Raw genomic sequence first — 21,165 nt, 5'->3', positions numbered from 1 at the left:
GATACCACTCCATGTGCACAGATGGCCATGCTCCACGCTCACTCCAACATGGAGGAAACGGAACATCTGCTGCAGCTTATATCTCCCCGCTATGCTACTGATTCATTGGACTTTGGGTCAACCTACACTGATACAGTGGAAAATTGCATGTATAGTGTGACAAAGTCACTGGCAAAGTGCTGGAGGGGAGATACGTTTCACTGAGGCTATTAGCTTCAGTGATTTGAAACCCAGAAGTTTGCTCCAGCACAGTATGTATTGAGAGGGGCTAATCTGTCATTTTAAGGGCTGGGTTTTTGTAGACAACCATAGAGTGGGTGGGAGGATGTCCACCTTATCTCCACCCAAGGGTGTGGTCTAGGGTTTAAATAGTCGGCCTTCCGGGGCAATGGGTGTTCAGTGTGTCTGGAGAGGCTAACTCCAGAGAGGTGTGTTGTGCTATTCCTGAGCGGCTGGATCCAGGCTACTACAAGGACTGTGCTTTATGCTACTACTTTGTTTTGTTTGTTTTTCTGTTTTTGCCCAAAGGGCGGCGTTTATTTTACTTCACCATAGTATATGCCATATGTATAATAATCCAGTGAAGGACTTAGAGACATTATTCCTGTGTTTACCTACGTGTGCAGCTGTAGCCCGGCACCCCACCCAACTCCTGCAACTGGGGAGGGTCCCAGTGCATGGATATTCACCAAAACCCACCTAAATTAGTATATTAGGGAATTTCATTTTACGCAATGTCTGCTTTTGCTCACATTCTTTCCAATATTTTCCCGAGTTTATTGAATTTCAGCTTTAATATGAGCGCTGGTGAATTTATGTGAAACATGTTCCCTTTGATAACTGATCCAGTCTCACCCTGAGCTCTGAATCATAGTGTATTTATATGACTATGATGACTCTGATTTATATGCCCTTTTCCATTGTGGAAAAGCTGCAATGCAGAGATATCCTTTACAAACACCAATAAACCACGTATAAGTCTTGGTTTATAGGGTCAGCAGGGTTAGGTGACTATGGTGGACCCACAATGTCAAGTGAGATGGCCTACGTTGTTAGTAATGTTGCATGTGGTAATAACTTAGTACATAACATTCCGTGCCACCCAAAAATCAGATTGGGATGAAGCTTTCTACATTGTCATTGAGAATCGTTAGGTGACAAGCCAAGATGATAGTGCACGCGTAAGGAGAGTACGTGATCCTTAATTGTGGCAATATCCTGCCCAAGTTTCCTTTACTATATGATGACGTATTCAGGGTAGATGGAGAATGGTTTGGTCCAAAAAGAGCCCGGTGATAGCTAAGGAAAGTCGTGTAGTAATACTGATAAGACGGCACCACCATGCTGTCAGGAGGTGGCAACAAAGAACTTGTAAACAGAAGTGGTTCTGCACTAATTCAAGGGAGTGGGCACAAGTCACGTAAGGGTCTAGATTTTAGTGCTGAGGACCTGTGCAATAAATAGGCCAAGATCTGTTCACCAGTGGCGGTGAGCTTAACCTTTGCAGAGAGACAATGAAGACTGAAGGCCGTGACTGTGGGGGTAGTGAGCAGAAGACTTGGAAGTTTTGCCCATGGTGTTTGTGGTGCTATGAAGGCATACACTGAAGAGGAAAACAGTACTGCTGTTTTCTTAAGCAGGACCTAAACCCTGTGCGATGAGGCGGTCTATCTGACGGCGGGGGGGTTGGCCGAGAAATGTTCTGTGTAGGCTAAATGTTCTGGTCCTGTGTGGACTAAATGTTCTGGTTCTGTTAGGCTAAATGTTTTGGTTCTGTGTAGGCTAAATGGATCGCCCCCAGTAGGACCGTGGGGTACTCAGTATCGGGTCCTTCAGTTCTCAGTGGGGATGTCACGGTGGCTGACCCGGTCCGTGGCCCTCAGGGGTGTCCAGTGAAAGAGTTTATATATGGGAAAAGTCTTTAAAGGGGTAGTTCGTGACGCCACCTGTGGTATTCGTTCAGGGTGACCGACGCTGCTTAGGGGTCCGCTGGGGTGATGTTATGGCAGCTTGATGGTATACATTCCCACAGGTGAAGTGTATCCCCAGGGCTTCCCAGAGGTGTAGATGGTGGATGGTGTGAGGAGCAGTGAATAACGAGGACACAAGGTTGCAGTCTCTTTACCTTTACTGAAGGCTTCAGTGTCCTCAGTCCAGGGCGCCGGATCACGAGGTAGGCAGAGTCCGGCCGGTCTGAAGGCAAATCCAGAGTCCTCTTATCCAGGTGGAATGCAATAGCCTTCCTATGCGCACAGTAACACAGTAGGTCCCTACTTGCATAAGCTCCAATAAGGTCCTCACTGTTATTACTCCTCTCACTGTTCCCCGTGGTCGGATAGAACAAAACACATATGACTGATGGCCTGAGGCTTTTTATAGGGACCCTAGAGACACCCCGGCCCCCACAAGTTGCCACCATGTCTCCTGTGTATGAAGGTCGGGCAGCCAACGTAGAATTAACTGTACTGCCAGTCTCTGAAGTAAAGCATAGAGATCCTTACTCCCTCGGTATTCTGGCCACCGGTATTCCTGCGCTTCAGAAGGAGGCAGCCTCTCACAGGACTTCTATGACTTCGTTTCTCACTCACTGCAATACACTTCTCCTCAATGTCTCTTTCCTTGGATGCTGCCGCACGTAGGGCAGGCGCAGCTCCGTGGACCCTCGTCCTCCTCAGACCGCAGTCTGTATCTGACTGGAACTCCCTCCAGCCAGCTCGGTCTGGAGACCTTTCTCTCTCGGTCCCCAGCCAGGAACTCCCTAACTTTCCCTCCAACTACCAGTTTTACCTAACTGTGAGGAGTGGCCTAGTAGATAGAACCTTTGCTCCCCCTGGTGGCTGGAGTGTGAAGTGTGTTGTGTGTGGTTGTGATACCTGGACAGAAGATCTCCTTTATTGCCTTCAGACGTAATATCGCTCCCCCTGGTGGAAGAACAACATTACTGCAACGACCAGGACTCTGGGGCGCTGCATAAATATTCTGGTTCTGTGTAGACTAAATGTTCTGGTTCTGTGTAGACTAAATGTTCTGGTTCTGTGTAGACTAAATGCTCTGGTTCTGTTAGGCTAAATGTTCTGTTCCTGTGTAGACTCAATGTTCCGATTCTTTTAGGCTAAATGTTCTGGTTCTATGTAGGCTATATGTTCTGGTTCTGTGTAGGCTATATGTTCTGGTTCTGTTAGGCTAAGTGTTCCAGTTCTGTGTAGGCTAAATGTTCTGGTTCACTATAGGCTAAATGTTCTGGTTCTATGTAGGCTAAATGTTCTGGTTATGTGTAGGCTAAATGTTCTGGTTCTGCATAAGCTAAGTGTTCTAGTTCTCTGTAGGCTAAATGTTCTAGTTCTATGTAGGCTAAATATTCAGGTTCTGTGTAGGCTAAATATTAACCGGCAGCCTTCTCTGATGTCTTTCTTATACACGGAAACGCTCATTTGTCCAAGCGATCCTGTGTTTTATATGAAAGAACCACTGTTAAACATGTTTGACTGTGGCTTATATGTCAGAAAGGGCAAATTGATCAGCAGTCCGAAATCAGACATGCCAGATTCTTAACTCCCCCAGCAATAAGTTGTCTCGTGCTCCAACCCACAATAGACTGTTGGCCGTACCTGTCGTTATCAGTGGGTCCAGCCAATATTAGTCTAATGTGTATTGGGGGTTAAAAGTATCCTTAGTTTAACTATGGAGTATCTGCTGGAGGATAGTCCACCAAATACTTGGACAAATTTGGGGTTTTCAGTACTTGTCTCCAAACCAAGGAAGGTTGGCGTTAGGTCATATTGAAGCTGAGGAAAATTCCAGTCCTTGTGGGCCAAAAGATAGCTTGTGTGGCCTCGTCGTACAGTCCTGATCTATACTCAACAGGGTATAGTAAATGGTGGTGCTAGCATAATGAAAATCAAAGGTAAAAAGGTGGCCATACTGTTTGTGTATGTGAAGTGTGGCTAAAAATGTGATGTAGTGAGATTGCCTACTGGGCTGACTCTTGGACAGAATGCATAAGAGGACAGGGACTGTGAGAAAGAGGGAAATCGCCAGATACACAGCGGAGATTGAGATATTGGAGTGAGACTGTGTGAAGTAACACAGCACCGTAGTGGTGCGAGAGATGAAAGTAAAAAATACACTGTGCCTCGAAAAAGGACATTTTATCTATGTTCAGTACTTTATTGGTCTGCAATTGCATTCTTTTCAAAAGGGAACCACTGGAGAATAATATATTATGCATGGATCTAACTACAGCTATGCCAGCCATAGCACTTTCTGAGGAACCAAGGACCCAAGGCCCACTCTCGTCATAAACTTGTTCCTTTCTTCTGTCCAGCTCAGTTATGTGTGTTCTTCATCATGTCGAAAGTGAGATCCATCCTTTGGTTGTGTTCCAGTATAAGTTGTTATGGTTCCATTACTTTATTACAGGTCAGGTTACTATTAAGGGTGATCCTTCATGACAGTGCCATGGGGACATATGAATTTTAGCCATGCCTATGTGATGTTGGATAATCGGACTCCTTAAAAAAGTAGTGGATCTTGGCATTTCCTAAACAACCTGGGCCACAAATTTTTTCCCAAATGCATGGAATACCCATTGGCTCTGGCACCACCATGATTCCTCAAAGGAGAACTATTGAGTCCCAGTCCTACGCTAAACCCCCCATACACATTTGACTGTCTTTGGCTGAATCCACAGATATCGATGGATTCATCCAACAGCCTAATGTGTGGAGTCCCCCAAAAGATGATTGTCAGGGGTAGTTAAGAATCCAAAAAAACACCAGAAAACAGGCAGAGATGCTTACCTGTTCAAGGCCTCCAACAATTGCACTAACCAGGGTGCACCAGGCCCAAATAGAGATAGCAAATACACAGGTGCAAATAATACCTATGCAGCCAACCTACAATCAGGAATTGGCCGCTTGGAGCACCCATGCAAAAAATAGTCTGTATGTGGCATGTTCACACAGGAATGCAAAATATATGGTGCAAAGCCTATTAATGACGCCATATGTATAGCGGGCTAACCATGATGCATCCTGTGTGAACAGAGGCCACAGTGTACAGAGCCATCTAGGGCCCAGGCGCACCCTGGAAAAATGTACAGTGCACCAAAAACATAACAATGTATGCAAGGTATTGGTTGATATTATGGCCACAATATTGAAGCTGCCAACCCACGTCAAGGGTCCTTGTATCTTGGCAGTCCTAATCTAAAAAAACACCATTAGAGGAAAAACCTCCACTATACTAAACAAAAAAACACCAGAAAACAGGCAGAGATGCTTACCTGTTCAAGGCCTCCAACAATTGCACTAACCAGGGTGCACCAGGCCCAAATAGAGATAGCAAATACACAGGTGCAAATAATACCTATGCAGCCAACCTACAATCAGGAATTGGCCGCTTGGAGCACCCGTGCAAAAAATAGTCTGTATGTGGACCCTTGACGTGGGTTGGCAGCTTCAATATTGTGGCCATAATATCAACCAATACCTTGCATACATTGTTATGTTTTTGGTGCACTGTACATTTTTCCAGGGTGCGCCTGGGCCCTAGATGGCTCTGTACACTGTGGCCTCTGTTCACACAGGATGCATCATGGTTAGCCCGCTATACATATGGCGTCATTAATAGGCTTTGCACCATATACTTTACATTCCTGTGTGAACATGCCACATACAGACTATTTTTTGCACGGGTACTCCAAGTGGCCAATTCCTGATTGTAGGTTGGCTGCATAGGTATTATTTGCACCTGTGTATTTGCTATCTCTATTTGGGCCTGGTGCACCCTGGGTAGTGCAATTGTTGGAGGCCTTGAACAGGTAAGCATCTCTGCCTGTTTTCTGGTGTTTTTTTGTTTAGTATAGTGGAGGTTTTTCCTCTAATGGTGTTTTTGTAGTTAAGAATCCGTCAGGTCTCATTTTCGATTGATTGTGCTTTTTTTCTCCCTGAGATAAGCCACCACCACCAGAGATGTCTTCCTTGTGGAGAACACAGGAGCTCTTGGCAGAGAATATGAAAGAGTCGGGCAAGATAGCCGCTGGCAGCTATCATCGGCTATGGTGTATGGGGGCTTAACAACTCCTTAAATAAAGGACACACATTATTTCCATTTACTTTTACTGGAATGCAACTCAAGAAGACCCTCTTGGTAAAAACTGATCAACATGCACATTTGATATCTGTGCAACCATTGCATCAAGTCTCAACCTTGTCCCCTTTATTATCAGATTTAGATGTATGAAGAAGTTGAAGGATGTCTCGGACAGCAGTACAGCGGGGGTCACCATTATAAGCACCAGGGTTCATGTCAGGTCTTATGTATATGGGCGCTTATAAATGTCTCTTCTATTTAATCGTGGATTTGGCAGATGAACAGGGCAACGACAGATTTTTCCACAAGGAGGAGGATGATTGAACATGGAGATGGAGGAAAATAGAACACGCTCTACTTTCCTGGGCTGTCCCTGTTCTGTCATCTGCTGAAGCGGTCGTCTTCATGGGGAGATCAATTAACTGAAGAAGATGAGAATTTAAAGGGTTTGTTCAGGGCTTTTTTTAATTTAAATCACCTAATGTTATGATTTTTCATAATATGCATCCTTATTCATATCCACAAGGATTCATTGTACTCACGGCTCATGAGTCACCTCTTCTGGTAATGTGCACAATCATGTGCCGTACATCATGCTTGTGATATTCCCCATATTGAGCCTTCACACAATGTATGTGTGATGTCTAAGTCACATACATGGGGACACTGAATCGCTTTCTCATAGTGCATGCTCACTGTTTACACCACCGCGTATGCTTTTCAGGCGGCTTATGTTAGTGACATCAATCAGTACGACACATATATTGGGTAAGGCCTGTGCAAGGAAAAATGATGTGCTGCATGTACGGTATTTGAGCAGGAGCATTGGCGAAAGTAAAAAATAAGTCCTAGGCAATGACTTGTAAAAAGTGTCCCGTTTTTGCTCTGAGTTTATTCCCGCTGCTCCCCTGAGTATGCCGGTTTTTGTTATTTTAAAATCCGCCATACGGTTCCAGAAATATGGACCTTTTTATTTAGAGCTTCCCTTTAGAGCTTTTACCAAGGAGGCGTGGCTCACAGAATAATTATGTAAAGACATGCCCCAGAGGATCCTGTGAGCATGAAATACAAAGACCCATATCTTTGGAACCGTATAACAGATTTTAACAAAATAAGAAGCAGAATACCCAGGGGAGCAGCAGGGCAGGAATAAAATAAGTACAAATACTGGATGCTTTGATTTAGTGACAGGTCCTCTTTAAAGGTCACCGTAAAGGTCAAGATAAGATGTAAGGTACCTTTAAAACCAGGTAACACTAGGTTCACACTTGCTCCAGAGCTTCTCTAGAAAAATCAGCCATTTTCAATTGAAGAAAAAGTATATTTTCTGATCTATCTTTCTATCAGAAAGCAAACAGACCCTAGGTCCGTCTAGTACTGTTTCTATCTATCATGGAATGAATCTGTTTTCTTCATGAGTTCTATTTTTCTGTTTCTACAGGGTGGGCCATGTATATAGATACACCTAAATAAAATGGGAATGGTTGGTGATATCAACTTCCTGTTTGTGGCACATTAGTATATGGGAGGGGGAAAACTTTTCAAGATGGGTGGTGACCATGGCAGCCATTTTGAAGTCAGCCATTTTGGATGCAACCTTATAAATGGCCCACCCAGGTGTATCCATCTAAATGGCCCACCCTGTATAATGGAACAGAAAACAGAACTCCAATCACTACTGTGAACCTAGCCTTAAAATAATAATATAGGGTGTATATCCTGCCCTACGCATTTCGACTACTGCAATTTACCGGTTTTGGTGATTCCTTCAAAACTCAGCATGATGTAGGTTTTTCACTTTTTTGGGGGGGTGTTCATTCCTAGATTTCTCTGTTGAAAAAAAGGCTTCAAAAAAAGATCCATGTCAAAAGATTGTGACCCCCAAAAAATGATAACATGTAAAAAAAATGCAGAAAATTCATAGTAAAAAAAACAAACATGTATATTCTAATGTAGCAGAAACAAAATAGTACATTTCAATCATGGTGTGAACATAGCCTTAGACTTCTGTTTTATTTTTCATTTCTACCCCGCTTTTTATTGTTGCGACATTTTTCCTTATTGATCCTTTATCCCATTACTAATTCCATACATTATAAAAGGAATTCAATATCATTCATTCATTGACACGTTCCTCTTACCTGCTCGGTTGATCTCTATGATTTCCTCCTGAGCTAAGGGGCAGGCATCTCCTGGCGCACTTCTATGAGGAGACTGCATGTCTGGTTTGCAGTAATTAGGTGATCCAGGTTGCGGAGCCCGCGGAATATGTTTGTTCTTTTTCTTTGGTAGCTTCTGCTTAGCCATTGCTAGGGAGTAGTACATTCCAAAATTGTTGACAATGACAGGGACTGGCATAGCAATTGTTAGCACACCTGCCAACGCACAAAGGGCACCCACCAACATACCCGACCAAGTCACTGGGTACATGTCACCGTACCCCAAAGTTGTCATTGTTACCACAGCCCACCAAAACCCTATGGGGATATTTTTGAAGTTGGTGTGTGCAGCGCCAGTAATGTCACCAGGCTCGGCCCCGATCCTTTCCGCATAGTATATCATAGTGGCAAAGATTAAAACCCCAAGTGCCAAAAATATGATAAGAAGGAGAAACTCGTTAGTACTGGCTCGCAGAGTGTGGCCGAGGACTCTGAGACCAACAAAATGTCGGGTGAGCTTAAAGATTCTCAGGATCCTAACAAATCGGACAACGCGAAGGAAACCTAGGACATCCTTGGCTGCTTTGGAAGACAGGCCACTCAAGCCAACCTCCAGGTAGAAAGGTAAAATAGCCACAAAGTCAATAATGTTTAAGCTGCTCTTAATGAATTCCATTTTATCAGGGCAGAACAAAACACGCATGAAAAACTCAAAGGTGAACCATATCACGCACATGCCTTCTACATAAGTGAGGAAAGGTTCAGTCTCCACTTCTAATATAAACTCCGTCTTGGTGATGTTGTTTTGTGTGGTGGTCTCAGTCTTGTTGATGACGTCATTGAATGCCTCGTGGGTCTCAAGGCAAAACGTTGTGATGGAGATGAGAATGAAGAACAGGGAAGCAAAGGCGATATACTGCCAAACAAACAAGAGAATACAGTTATACAAAAGACATAGACACAAGACATAAGATAGAACACAACTACATAATATGGAACAAGTCAACCACAGCTACGGACGGATTCTTTATGTAAACATCCTGGTATATGAATCACTTAAAGTGTTTTTTTACCTCATTTTCATAAAAGGATATTATCAGATAGGGCTCGTCAAAACAAGCACTTATGCAATTTACTGCATATTAAAATTTCCATCCATTCTTGAGATACTGACACTTTTCTTTTATTGTACAGCTTGTTCCCTAGGAGACCGACCACCACTGCTGTCTTAAGAAGTAGTTAATATCTCAAGAACAGCTAAAAATTTTAACAGGCGGTAAATTATAAAATCGCTTGTCTGGACAAGCACTGTCCGACCGTACCCATTTATGAAAAAGATGGGATTAACCCTTTAAGGCAATGATAACTCTTTCATTGGCTGGTCAAAGGCTCTATAGTCAGTCGCCAAGGTGATGCGGCATTGACGTATTCAGGAATATGATCCAATGTCATAGAGTTAGGATTTCCACTAGGTTAGAAGCTTTTTTTTCTGTATATATCAACTTGTGAACACAGTAGGCTTGAGGCATCCCTATTTTAGACTGGCATGAAACCTCGTTAATGACATTAATGGTCCTTGATGATCACAGCTAATTCCTAAGGATATGTTCACATAGTGGAATTTTACTGTTTTTGAAAAAGGAATCTGAAGTTGGCTAACCCATTGGATCTCTTTTATGGATTTGCAGTCCGCAAACGGACAATGGTTTGTGAGCTGATTTTTAGCCTGGAATATGCATAGTTAAAATTCCTCTGTGTGAATATAACCTAAACGTTTCCTCTGTGGTTGTGTGTTAAAGGATATGGACACATTCAGAAACTATTTTTATTTACTTAAATGCATACAGTTTGGGTTGAAAATAATTTTGGGTTATTTCGTTTCATTATGACTTTTGAGTTAACTGCAAAACCCTCAGTGAGCTTGTTCCGAAGGGGAGTTTGCAACTCTTTTACCTGTCTTTCCCTGACGCCCTACAAAGTTGAAAATCATCTGAGAAGTCCGAAAAAAGGCAGATGGGTCTCTATCGGGACGAGCTCACTGATGGATTCTCAGCCAGAAATGTACGTGAAGAAAAATGCTGCTACATTTTTAATAAAATTCAATAGCAAAAATTATTTTTTAGCTGAAAATACATTACTTTAAATTAAAAAAAAGTGCCCCAGAGATGTCCATATCCCACATAGAGGTTTTCCAATCCCAGTGAATAACGCCCCAAATGTTTAAAGGGTCGAGAGTGTAATAAATTAACCATTGAAAGACCGCACTGGAAGCACAGGACCTGCACAGAATGTGAATGGTTAAACTTTAACTTGACACTAATTGCATTGGAATGTCAAGTTAAAATTTGCCACATCTGTAATTCTCATAGAAGACTTTTTTTTGTCATTCTAACCAATCCTCTATGAGCTAAACCGGCTGAATTCCATTTATCCCTCGCTGATACATTGTAGCAAGTGATCGACATTGGGTAAATATTTACGTTACTGATCATTAAGGATTGAGTAAAGAGGAAACAAACGGATCAATTACTGAGTTGCGAGTTGCAGATGTGAGGACGAATGTTACCATTCATTGACAGCAAGCACAGATGTTGCAAATGGTGCAGAGTCGTGATACAAAATTGCAGAATCGTGATACAAAGTTGCAGAATCGTGATACAAAGTTGCAGAATCGTGATACAAAGTTGCAGAGTCGTGATACAAAATTGCAGAATCGTGATACAAAGTTGCAGAATCGTGATACAAAGTTGCAGAGTCGTGATACAAAGTTGCAGAGTCGTGATACAAAATTGCAGAATCGTGATACAAAGTTGCAGAATCATGATACAAAATTGCGGAACCTTTCGTTCAGGGAGAATCAATAGTATAAACTTTATTAGGAATGATACATTCTAACTCCGCACGATGCTTTGATAAAGTATCTCATTGAAAAATTCAGCCATAAAATACTATTTGAGCCGCGCACACCCAGATTTGCCGCCGCACGTGAATACATTTTCGGTGAATGTAATGAGTGCAGGCGTTCGCACCCTGACAAAACAGTCAAAACACAGATAAATAGAGAGGTTCTCGGCGCTGTTTATAGGCCTTGTACATTGGGTAATTTTTCCTTTTCTGACTCCATGAATAAAGTATGTAATCTGCGCTGTCTCATTATACCTGGTTTGATTAAGGTAAGGAACGATGAACCTATTCAAAATGTGGATGCTTTTTGGCCTATATTAAATATTGCTTTCCTCTATCCGCGCCGTATAAAGACCCCAATTATATGGAAATCAGGGATGCAGCTATTGTGAGTGCATTGCGTTGCGATCTTCCTCTGAACCGTACGGCCGTCTGACTCTTTCCTAACAGTTGTGTAGGTGAAACAACACATCGGCCCGTACGTTCCCTATGAAATAACTATGCTGCAACATCTTTTTAAAGCTCTGCATTGTGCTGTTCCTCCTGGAAATGTATAAATTCATTAAAAGAATTGTCCCATACATAACATTTAGAACCTAGGATACCTCTAATCTAAAAATGCTGTCAGTCCGTGGAAATCGGACTGCACTCAGATGTCATCCGAGTGCAGTCCGATGGTTTCCACGCACTCATTACCTTGCATGGCTGAGTGCGATCCAAATATCGGGCATGCTGGGATTTCGGATTTCCGAATTGTGCACAGCCCCATAGGCTAACATTGGTCAGATGTTTGGTAGGATCGCACTGTTACATGTTGTTTAAGGGACAACCCCTTTAAGTATAAATAGTATACCATCACATTTCCACAGGGATAAAAGCTTAGATAAAAATTCATCGATCTGGTGTGACTCCTCCCGATTGGTATGTAAGTCAGTAACTTATTTAAATGATATAACCCCTTTAATGTCCTTTTTCTAGACATAAATCCTATTTAGTGACTTCCACAGCTTGAAAAAAATGAAAACTCAGACTTCCTACAGGCCCAAAAGTCCTACATGCCAAATGAGAGTAGCCTGTACCCTTAAATTGGTGCCTTGTTTATGCATGGGAGGGACCTAAAAGAAGTCTGCTAAGCGGGGGAGTGGCTATACGGAGCTTCGCTACCCACTATCCATAAGCCGCACAATATTTATGACACATAGTACAAGAGGGCTGCACAAGATGAAATATCATCATAGATACTAATTGTATAATAGGAGTGGTGCCTGTTGTGCATTTTACAGGGTTTTCCCATATAGGACAATTGTGGCATAACCACAGGATAGACTATTCATTTGTTATAGATATTGGACCCGCTTCATGGCCATCCATGTACAGCTATCTTCCTTCCCTTTTATGGGAGTTCTGAAACTTGGAAATGTCGTAAATGTTCAAGATGGGAAGGTTTATTATTATATATTTTTATTATGGATTTGCGTTATCAGTAAATTTTTTTGGTGTCTAAAATAATCTCTCGTTTTTGATATTTTCGTATCCTAGTTATCCACTTGTCGTTTTTTGTATTCAATGAGAAGGGAATCTGCAATCCTAATAGTCAAAGGTTTTGCCGTTCATTTACTTGGCCGTTAATATGAACGTCTGGATGGGATTGTTTTCAATTAGTTAACTCTGCTGCTTAAAGGAAAGCACAAGAGGCTTTTTTGGGCTTTCCCAAGAGGCTCGTCTTGTATTCTGCCAGAAAAAAAAAAGGGTAAGAATCAAAACAGATCAATGCCAACCAATGTCTTGGGTCTTTACGAAAACCCAAATGTAAAGATCAAGTTCTCACATTATATACTGCACTGATTGGCTGCACAAATCTCTGCATTTCTGGGGGCGCCCGACTCTTATAATTCTACTTGTGCTTCTCTTCAATAGTCCTATACGGAACTAAATATTTTCTGAAATTAGTGCAAAACGAATATTTGGAAAGTTACAAGGAGAAGACAATTACACAGAAAAAAAAAATCAAAATTACCAGCTCCAATTTTGCAAATCAAAATAAATATTTTTGTGTTTTTTAGATTTTTTTTTTTCATTTTATGGTTTACAGAAGACAATAGTCAGCTACTTCAATTCCATATTTTGAACATCACTGGACAATTGAATGTTGTATTCTGTCCCCCTAACAACTTTTCAATGGGGGACATAAGGCCAGACATAAGTTCCTATATAGAAGCCTTTTCTACAATGTTGCAGTCAGTCTTAACAGAGTCAACTGCTTGGCTAAAATTTGGACTTGCACTTTGTTGCTCAAAATATTAAGATTTTTCTCTCTACAGGAAGTGAGGGCAGGTATTTTTCTCTCTATGGGAAGTAGGGGTGGGTCATTGTCTCTTTACAGGAAATGGGGGTGGGTCTTTGTCTTACTACAGGAAATGGTGTGGGTCTTTGTCCCTTTACAGGAAATGGGGGTGGGTCCTTGTCTTTTTACAGGAAGTGGGGGTTTGTATTTGTCTCTTTACAAGAAAATGGGGGCAGGTATTTGTCTCTCTACAGGTAGTGCGGGCAGGTCTTTGTCTATCTACAGGAAGTGGGATGGGTCTTTATCTTTCTACAGGAAATGCGGGCAGGTCTTTGTCTATCTACAGGAAGTGGGATGGGTCTTTGTCTCTCTACAGGAAGTGTGGGCAGGTCTTTGTCTATCTACAGGAAGTGGGATGGGTCTTTATCTCTCTACAGGAAGTGCGGGCAGGTCTTTGTCTATCTACAGGAAGTGGGATGGGTCTTTATCTCTCTACAGGAAGTGCGGGCAGGTCTTTGTCTATCTACAGGAAGTGGGATGAGTCTTTGTCTCTCTACAGGAAGTGCGGGCAGGTCTTTTTCTATCTACAGGAAGTGGGATGAGTCTTTATCTCTCTACAGGAAGTGCGGGCAGGTCTTTTTCTATCTACAGGAAGTGGGATGAATCTTTATCTCTCTACAGGAAGTGCGGGCAGGTCTTTGTCTATCTACAGGAAGTGGGATGGGTCTTTAGCTCTCTACAGGAAGTGCGGGCAGGTCTTTGTCTATTTACAGGAAGTGGGATGAGTCTTTATCTCTCTACAGGAAGTGCGGGCAGGTCTTTTTCTATCTACAGGAAGTGGGATGGGTCTTTAGCTCTCTACAGGAAGTGTGGCAGGTCTTTGTCTATCTACAGGAAGAGGGATGGGTCTTTATATCTCTACAGGAAGTGTGGCAGGTCTTTTTCTATCTACAGGAAGTGGGATGAGTCTTTATCTCTCTACAGGAAGTAGTGGCGGGTTTTTGTCTCTCAATGGGAACTGGTGATGAGTATCTATATCTCTACAGAAAGTGGGACTGTTTTTTTCTGTCTACAATTAAGTGGGTGTGGGTCTTTGTCAGTCTACAGGAAGTAAGAGTGGGTCTTTGATTTTTCTGCAGGATGTGGGGGTGAGTCTTTGCCTCTCTAAAGGAAGTAGTGGTTGGTGTTTGTATTTACAGAAAGTGGGGATAGGTCTTTATTTTTCTACCAGAAGTGGGGGTGGGTCTTTGGGTATCTACACGAGGTGGGGTGGGTTTTGTTTTTTTACAAGAAGTGGAGGTGGGTCATTATTTCTCTACAGTAAGTGGGGTGGGTCTTTGGATATCTATATGAAGTGGGGTGGGTTTTGTTTTTTTTACAAGAAGTGGGGGTGGGTGTTTGGTTCTCTACAGGAACACAGGAGGTGGGTCTTTGTCTCTTTACAGTAAGTGGGGTATTTGGTTCTCTACAGGAAGTGGAAGAGATTTTGAGTTTTCTACAGGAAGTGAGAGTTAGTCTTTGTTTCTCTACAAGAAGTGAAGATGGGTCTCTGTCTCTCTACAGTAAGTGGGGGTGGGTCTTTGGGTCTCTACAGGAAGTGTGGGTGGGTTTGGATTTTTTTTACAGGAAGTAGGAGTGAGCCTTTGGTTCTCTACAGGAAAGTGGGGGTAGGTTTTTGTCTCTCTAAATGAAATTGGGGCAGGTCTTTGTCTCTGTTCAGAAAGTGGCATGGGTCTTTGTGTTTCTACAGAATATGGAAGTGGGTCTTTTTCTCTAAAGGGAGTGGGGGTGAGTCTTTATCTCTGTACAGGAAGTTGGGAGTCTTGTATCGCTTAAGGAAGTGGCAGTTGCTCTTTGTCTCTCTACAGAAAGCGGGTGTGGGTTTTTGTTTCCCTACAGGAAGTGGACGTGGGTATTTGTTTTGTTACTGTAAGTGTGGGTGAGTCTTTGGGTCTCTACAAGAAGTGGGGGTGGGTTTTGTTTTTTTTACAGGAAGTGGGGGTGGGTCTTTGGTTCTCTACAGAAAGTGGGGGCAGGTCTTTGTCTCTCTTCAGGAAGTGGAGATGGGTCTCTTCATCTCTCTACAGGAAGTTGGGGTTTTTGTATCTCTACAGGTAGTGGAGGGGGATCTCTTTACTACATAAAGTGGAAGTGGGTCTTTGTCTTTCTACTCCTGCTCTCCTGTCTTTCAAAATGAATACAACAAAATGGATAGGTTGGCTTTTAGTTCAGGGCAGGCGAGCCAATGGACAATGGCAAGACTAATGTGTTCTGGGAAGTAAAGGAAAGGATGCTATGACTCACACAGTGCTGGCAGAATGCTAATGAAGAGCGACCACTGAAAAGTTACAGAGCATGAGAATCAGGACAGTTCTTGGACATATTTCTTGGACATATTAGACAGGTATGTGCCCCAAAATCAGTTTCAGCTTGTTGTAAAAGATGAAGGCAGCAAGACTAGGGTTTTACTAATTCACTATGTTGTCTGTCTTTCAATGATCTCCAGGAAAGGAAGGTATGAGGGTGCAGGAAATGTATTCCCTCACAAGCATGTATATTTTTTTTACATAACTAATGTGAGGAATTGTTATAAAGAGAAGATACTGGGAAGATGTATCCCAAAATGGACATCATATAACAGCACAAATGTATGCGGAAGCCAGTTTATTACTGTGCCCTGTATTTCTGATGTCAGCAGATTTGACTGTAGAGACGCAGTGTGGTACATTTTGGCACCCAAGCATCCATCAATTTATGCCAAGTGGCATTTCTGCTCGAATAAGCGCTTTCTGCAGCTTCATATAATTATTCCATCATCTTATATAACATAATATAAAAGTTATGATGCCTGCACCTCAGTGAAAGTGACAAAGATAATAGATAAAAGATAATCAGGACCCATAATCTAGACATTATATTAATACTAGATGGTGACCCGATTTTAACACATCGGGTATTCTAGAATATGTATGTAGTTTATTTATGAAGTTTTCAGAATAATGCAATTTATACACAGGATTCAGCCGGCCGGGCGCGACCAATTGGCGAAGTGTGGTTCAAATTCCGCGCCAATTCGCGGCCGGACTGCGCCGGTCGCTGATTGGTCACGCCCGGCTGCGAACAATCAGTGAAGACAGGGCCTGCTCCAGGTTTTTGAGGGCCCCGGGCGAAAGAGTCTTAGTGGGCCCCCCTCTTTAACACATACCACGATTCATGATGCACAGATACAGCAGAGAAATATAGCATAGCCAAGTAGCATACAGCCCACGTAGTATATAACACAGCCCACATAGTATATAACACGGCCCACGTAGTATATAACACAGCCCACGTAGTATATAGCACAGGCACGCCCAGCCACAAATATATTGCACAGCCACGTAATACATTTGTCACGGCCACTCCTTCCGCTCATATTTACCTGCTGCGGCGCGCTGCTCCTGCAGGCACGCGTCCTCTCCTTCATTCTTCTCCGCTCCCTGGTTCTCGTCGGGTGCGCACCGCCCACTCCAGCACTTCCTCTTTCTGATTTACAGGCGCTCTGTATCTCCTCTCTGTGATCCTGGAGGACCGTGACCTGGAAGTCCTCCAGCACTCCATGTATATAAGGCGATTCCTTCCTCTGCTCCTTGCCTGTCTGTCATTTGTGCTTCTGTGACTCAGGTCCACCTTTGTTTTTGCACTGCCTGTTTTGAGTCTCCATTCTGTCCAGCCAGTTCAGCTTCTCTGTCTCTCCCAGGCTTCCTTGTCTCCTCGTCCAGTCCAGCCCTCCCAGTGTCCTCTCCGTACTCTGTTAGTCTGGTGTCTCTGTCCTGTCCTGCTTCCTTTGTGTCTTCCCCTTCGCAGTGCTCCTTTGGTCTCGCCTGTACCCAGCTCTTACCTAACTGTACTTCATTTTACCCCGCTCTGTCCGTCCTATGCCTAGCTTCTCTATTTTGTACCTCCTACTACCTGTCTCCGGGTTCCAGCTTCTGCGGCAATAGTCTCCCTTGGGTCTGCCCCTAACGCTCCCTGTATAGGGGGTGGTCTACCTGGTCAGCTCTTCCTTGGGAGGTTCGTTGTCGTGGATCTGCGGGTCCACTCCAGTTGTTCCAAAAGATCTCACAATAGGACTGCACTCGGAAGACATCTGAGTGCAGTCTGATTTTTACAATATTGCACAGCCATGTAATATATTGCACAGCCACGTAGTATGTGACACAGCCACATAGTATATAGCACAGAGACGTAGTATATAAAACAGCCCATGCAGTATATAACACAGGCCACGTAGTATAGAGCACAGCGATGTAGTATATTGCCCAGCCACGTAATATATACCACAGCCACATAGTATATAACACAAAGACATAGTATATAACACAGCCCACACAGTATATAACACAGACCATGCAGTATATAACACAGCCCACGTAGTATATTGCCCAGCCACGTAATATATTGCACAGCCACGTAATATAATGCACAGACACGAAATATATTGCACAGCCATGTAGTATATAGCACAGCCACATAGTATATAGCACAGAGACGTAGTATATAACACAGCCCATGCAGTATATAACACAGCCCATGTAGTATATAACACAGCCCATGCAGTATATAACACAGCCCATGCAGTATATAGCACAGAGACGTAGTATATAACACAGCCCATGCAGTATATAACACAGCCCATGCAGTATATAACACAGCCCATGCAGTATATACCAGAGGCCACGTAGTATAGAGCACAGCGATGTAGTATATTGCCCAGCCATGTAATATATACCACAGCCACATAGTATATAGCACAGCCCATGCAGTATATAACACAGCCCATGCAGTATATAACACAGCCCACGTAGTATATAGCACAGAGACGTAGTGTATAACACAGCCCATGCAGTATATAACACAGCCCACGCAGTATATAACACAGCCCATGCAGTATATAACACAGCCCATGTAGTATATAACACAGCCCATGCAGTATATAACACAGCCCATGCAGTATATAGCACAGAGACGTAGTATATAACACAGCCCATGCAGTATATAACACAGCCCATGCAGTATATAACACAGCCCATGCAGTATATACCAGAGGCCACGTAGTATAGAGCACAGCAATGTAGTATATTGCCCAGCCATGTAATATATACCACAGCCACGTAGTATATAGCACAGCCCATGCAGTATATAACACAGCCCATGCAGTATATAACACAGCCCACGTAGTATATAGCACAGAGACGTAGTATATAACACAGCACACGCAGAATATAACACAGCCTATGCAGTATATAACACAGCCCATGTAGTATATAACACAGCCCACGTAGTATATAGCACAGCCCACGTAGTATATTGCCCAGCCACGAGTATATAGCACAGCCCCCGTAGTATATAGCACAGACACGTAGTATATTGCCCAGCCACAAATATATTGCACAGCCACGTAATATATTGCACAACCAAGTAATATATACCACAGCCACATAGTATATAACACAGAGACGTAGTATATAACACAGCCCACGCAGTATATAACACAGCCCATGCAGTATATAACACAGCCCACGTAGTATATTGCCCAGTCACGTAATATATTGCAGAGCCACGTAATATATTGCACAGCCACGTAATATATTGCACAGCCACGTAGTATATAGCAGTCACGTAGTATATAGCACAGAGACGTAGTATATAACACAGCCCATGCAGTATATAACACAGCCCATGTAGTATATACAGTGCCTACAAGTAGTATTCAACCCCCTGTAGATTTAGCAGGTTTAATAAGATGCAAATAAGTTAGAGCCTTCAAACTTCAAACAAGAGCAGGATTTATTAACAGATGCATAAATCTTACAAACCAAAAAGTTTTGTTGCTCAGTTAAATTTTTATAAATTTTAAGCATAAAAGTGTGGGTCAATTATTATTCAACCCCTAGGTTTAATATTTTGTGGAATAACCTTTGTTTGCAATTACAGCTAATAATCGTCTTTTATAAGACCTAATCAGGCCGGCACAGGTCTCTGGAGTTATCTTGGCCCACTCCTCCATGCAGATCTTCTCCAAGTTATCTAGGTTCTTTGGGTGTCTCATGTGGACTTTAATCTTGAGCTCCTTCCACAAGTTTTCAATTGGGTTAAGGTCAGGAGACTGACTAGGCCACTGCAACACCTTGATTTTTTGCCTCTTGAACCAGGCCTTGGTTTTCTTGGCTGTGTGCTTTGGGTCATTGTCTTGTTGGAAGATGAAATGACGACCCATCTTAAGATCCTTGATGGAGGAGCGGAGGTTCTTGGCCAAAATCTCCAGGTAGGCCATGCTATCCATCTTCCCATGGATGCGGACCAGATGGCCAGGCCCCTTGGCTGAGAAACAGCCCCACAGCATGATGCTGCCACCACCATGCTTGACTGTAGGGATGGTATTCTTGGGGTCGTATGCAGTGCCATCCAGTCTCCAAATGTCACGTGTGTGGTTGGCACCAAAGATCTCGATCTTGGTCTCATCAGACCAGAGAACCTTGAACCAGTCAGTCTCAGAGTCCTCCAAGTGATCATGAGCAAACTGTAGACGAGCCTTGACATGACGCTTTGAAAGTAAAGGTACCTTACGGGCTCGTCTGGAATGGAGACCATTGCGGTGGAGTACGTTACTTATGGTATTGACTGAAACCAATGTCCCCACTGCCATGAGATCTTCCCGGAGCTCCTTCCTTGTTGTCCTTGGGTTAGCCTTGACTCTTCGGACAAGCCTGGCCTCGGCACGGGAGGAAACTTTCAAAGGCTGTCCAGGGCGTGGAAGGCTAACAGTAGTTCCATAAGCCTTCCACTTCCGGATGATGCTCCCAACAGTGGAGACAGGTAGGCCCAACTCCTTGGAAAGGGTTTTTGTTGTGAATTTGCGTTTTGCTCCCTCTAGTGGTCATTAGTGATTTGACTCTGGAGCTTCTGTCTTCTCCTATATGCTCACCTGGGCCGTTAGTTCAGGGGCGTTGCTATATAAGCTCTCTGGACCTTCAGTTCAATGCCTGGCATCGTTGAAATCAGAGCTAATCTGTTGTGCTCTTGTGTACTGATCCTGGTTCCTGCTTGTTAAAGCTAAGTCTCTTCCTTGCTTTTTGCTTTTGTTTTGTTTTGTATTTTTGTCCGCTTGTTCTAATCTGTATCCTGACCTTTGCTGGAAGCTCTAGGGGGCTGGTGTTCTCCCCCCGGACCGTTAGACCGTTCGGGGGTTCTTGAATCTCCAGCGTGGATTTTTATAGGGTTTTTGTTGACCAAATAAGTTATCTTGTTTTATTCTGCTATTAGTAAGCTGGCCTCTCTTTGCTGAACCTGGTTCATTTCTGTGTTTGTCATTTCCTCTTACCTCACCGTTATTATTTGTGGGGGGCTTGTATCTTGCTTTGGGGTCCCTTTCTCTGGAGGCAAGAGAGGTCTTTGTTTTCTTCTCCTAGGGGTAGTTAGATTCTCCGGCTGGCACGAGTCATCTAGCGATCACCGTAGGCATGATCCCCGGCTACTTCTAGTGTTGGCGTTAGGAGTAGATATTTGGTCAACCCAGTTACCACTACCCTATGAGCTGGATTTTTGTATCTCGCAGACTTACACGTACCTCTGAGACCCTGTCCACTGGGGTCATAACAGGTTTTGTACCCCTTGCCAGCCTTGTGACCCTCCACAATCTTGTCTCTGATGGCCTTGGAATGCTCCTTTGTCTTCCCCATGTTG

The 21,165-nt window shown here is 43.3% G+C and overlaps 1 protein-coding gene across 10 annotated transcripts in view; it reads right to left on the bottom strand.

Moving 5' to 3' along the window:
- LOC143770284 (voltage-gated potassium channel KCNC1-like) overlaps window positions 1–21,165 on the bottom strand; it is a 135,184-nt gene that overhangs the window by 52,912 nt on the left and 61,107 nt on the right. For all 10 annotated transcript variants that reach the window (XR_013214588.1, XR_013214587.1, XM_077259763.1 and 7 more), the window contains exon 2: window positions 8,235–9,168. Coding sequence is in view for 8 of the 10 variants with exons in the window: in XM_077259763.1 (XP_077115878.1) it covers window positions 8,235–9,168 (934 nt within the window). In the remaining 2 variants the exon portion in view is untranslated. The remainder of the gene's footprint in view (window positions 1–8,234; window positions 9,169–21,165) is intronic.

The sequence above is a fragment of the Ranitomeya variabilis genome, chromosome 4 (assembly GCF_051348905.1).
Source record: "Ranitomeya variabilis isolate aRanVar5 chromosome 4, aRanVar5.hap1, whole genome shotgun sequence".
Taxonomy (NCBI): Eukaryota; Metazoa; Chordata; class Amphibia; order Anura; family Dendrobatidae; genus Ranitomeya; species Ranitomeya variabilis.
This window is presented reverse-complemented; position numbering and strand designations above follow the sequence as displayed.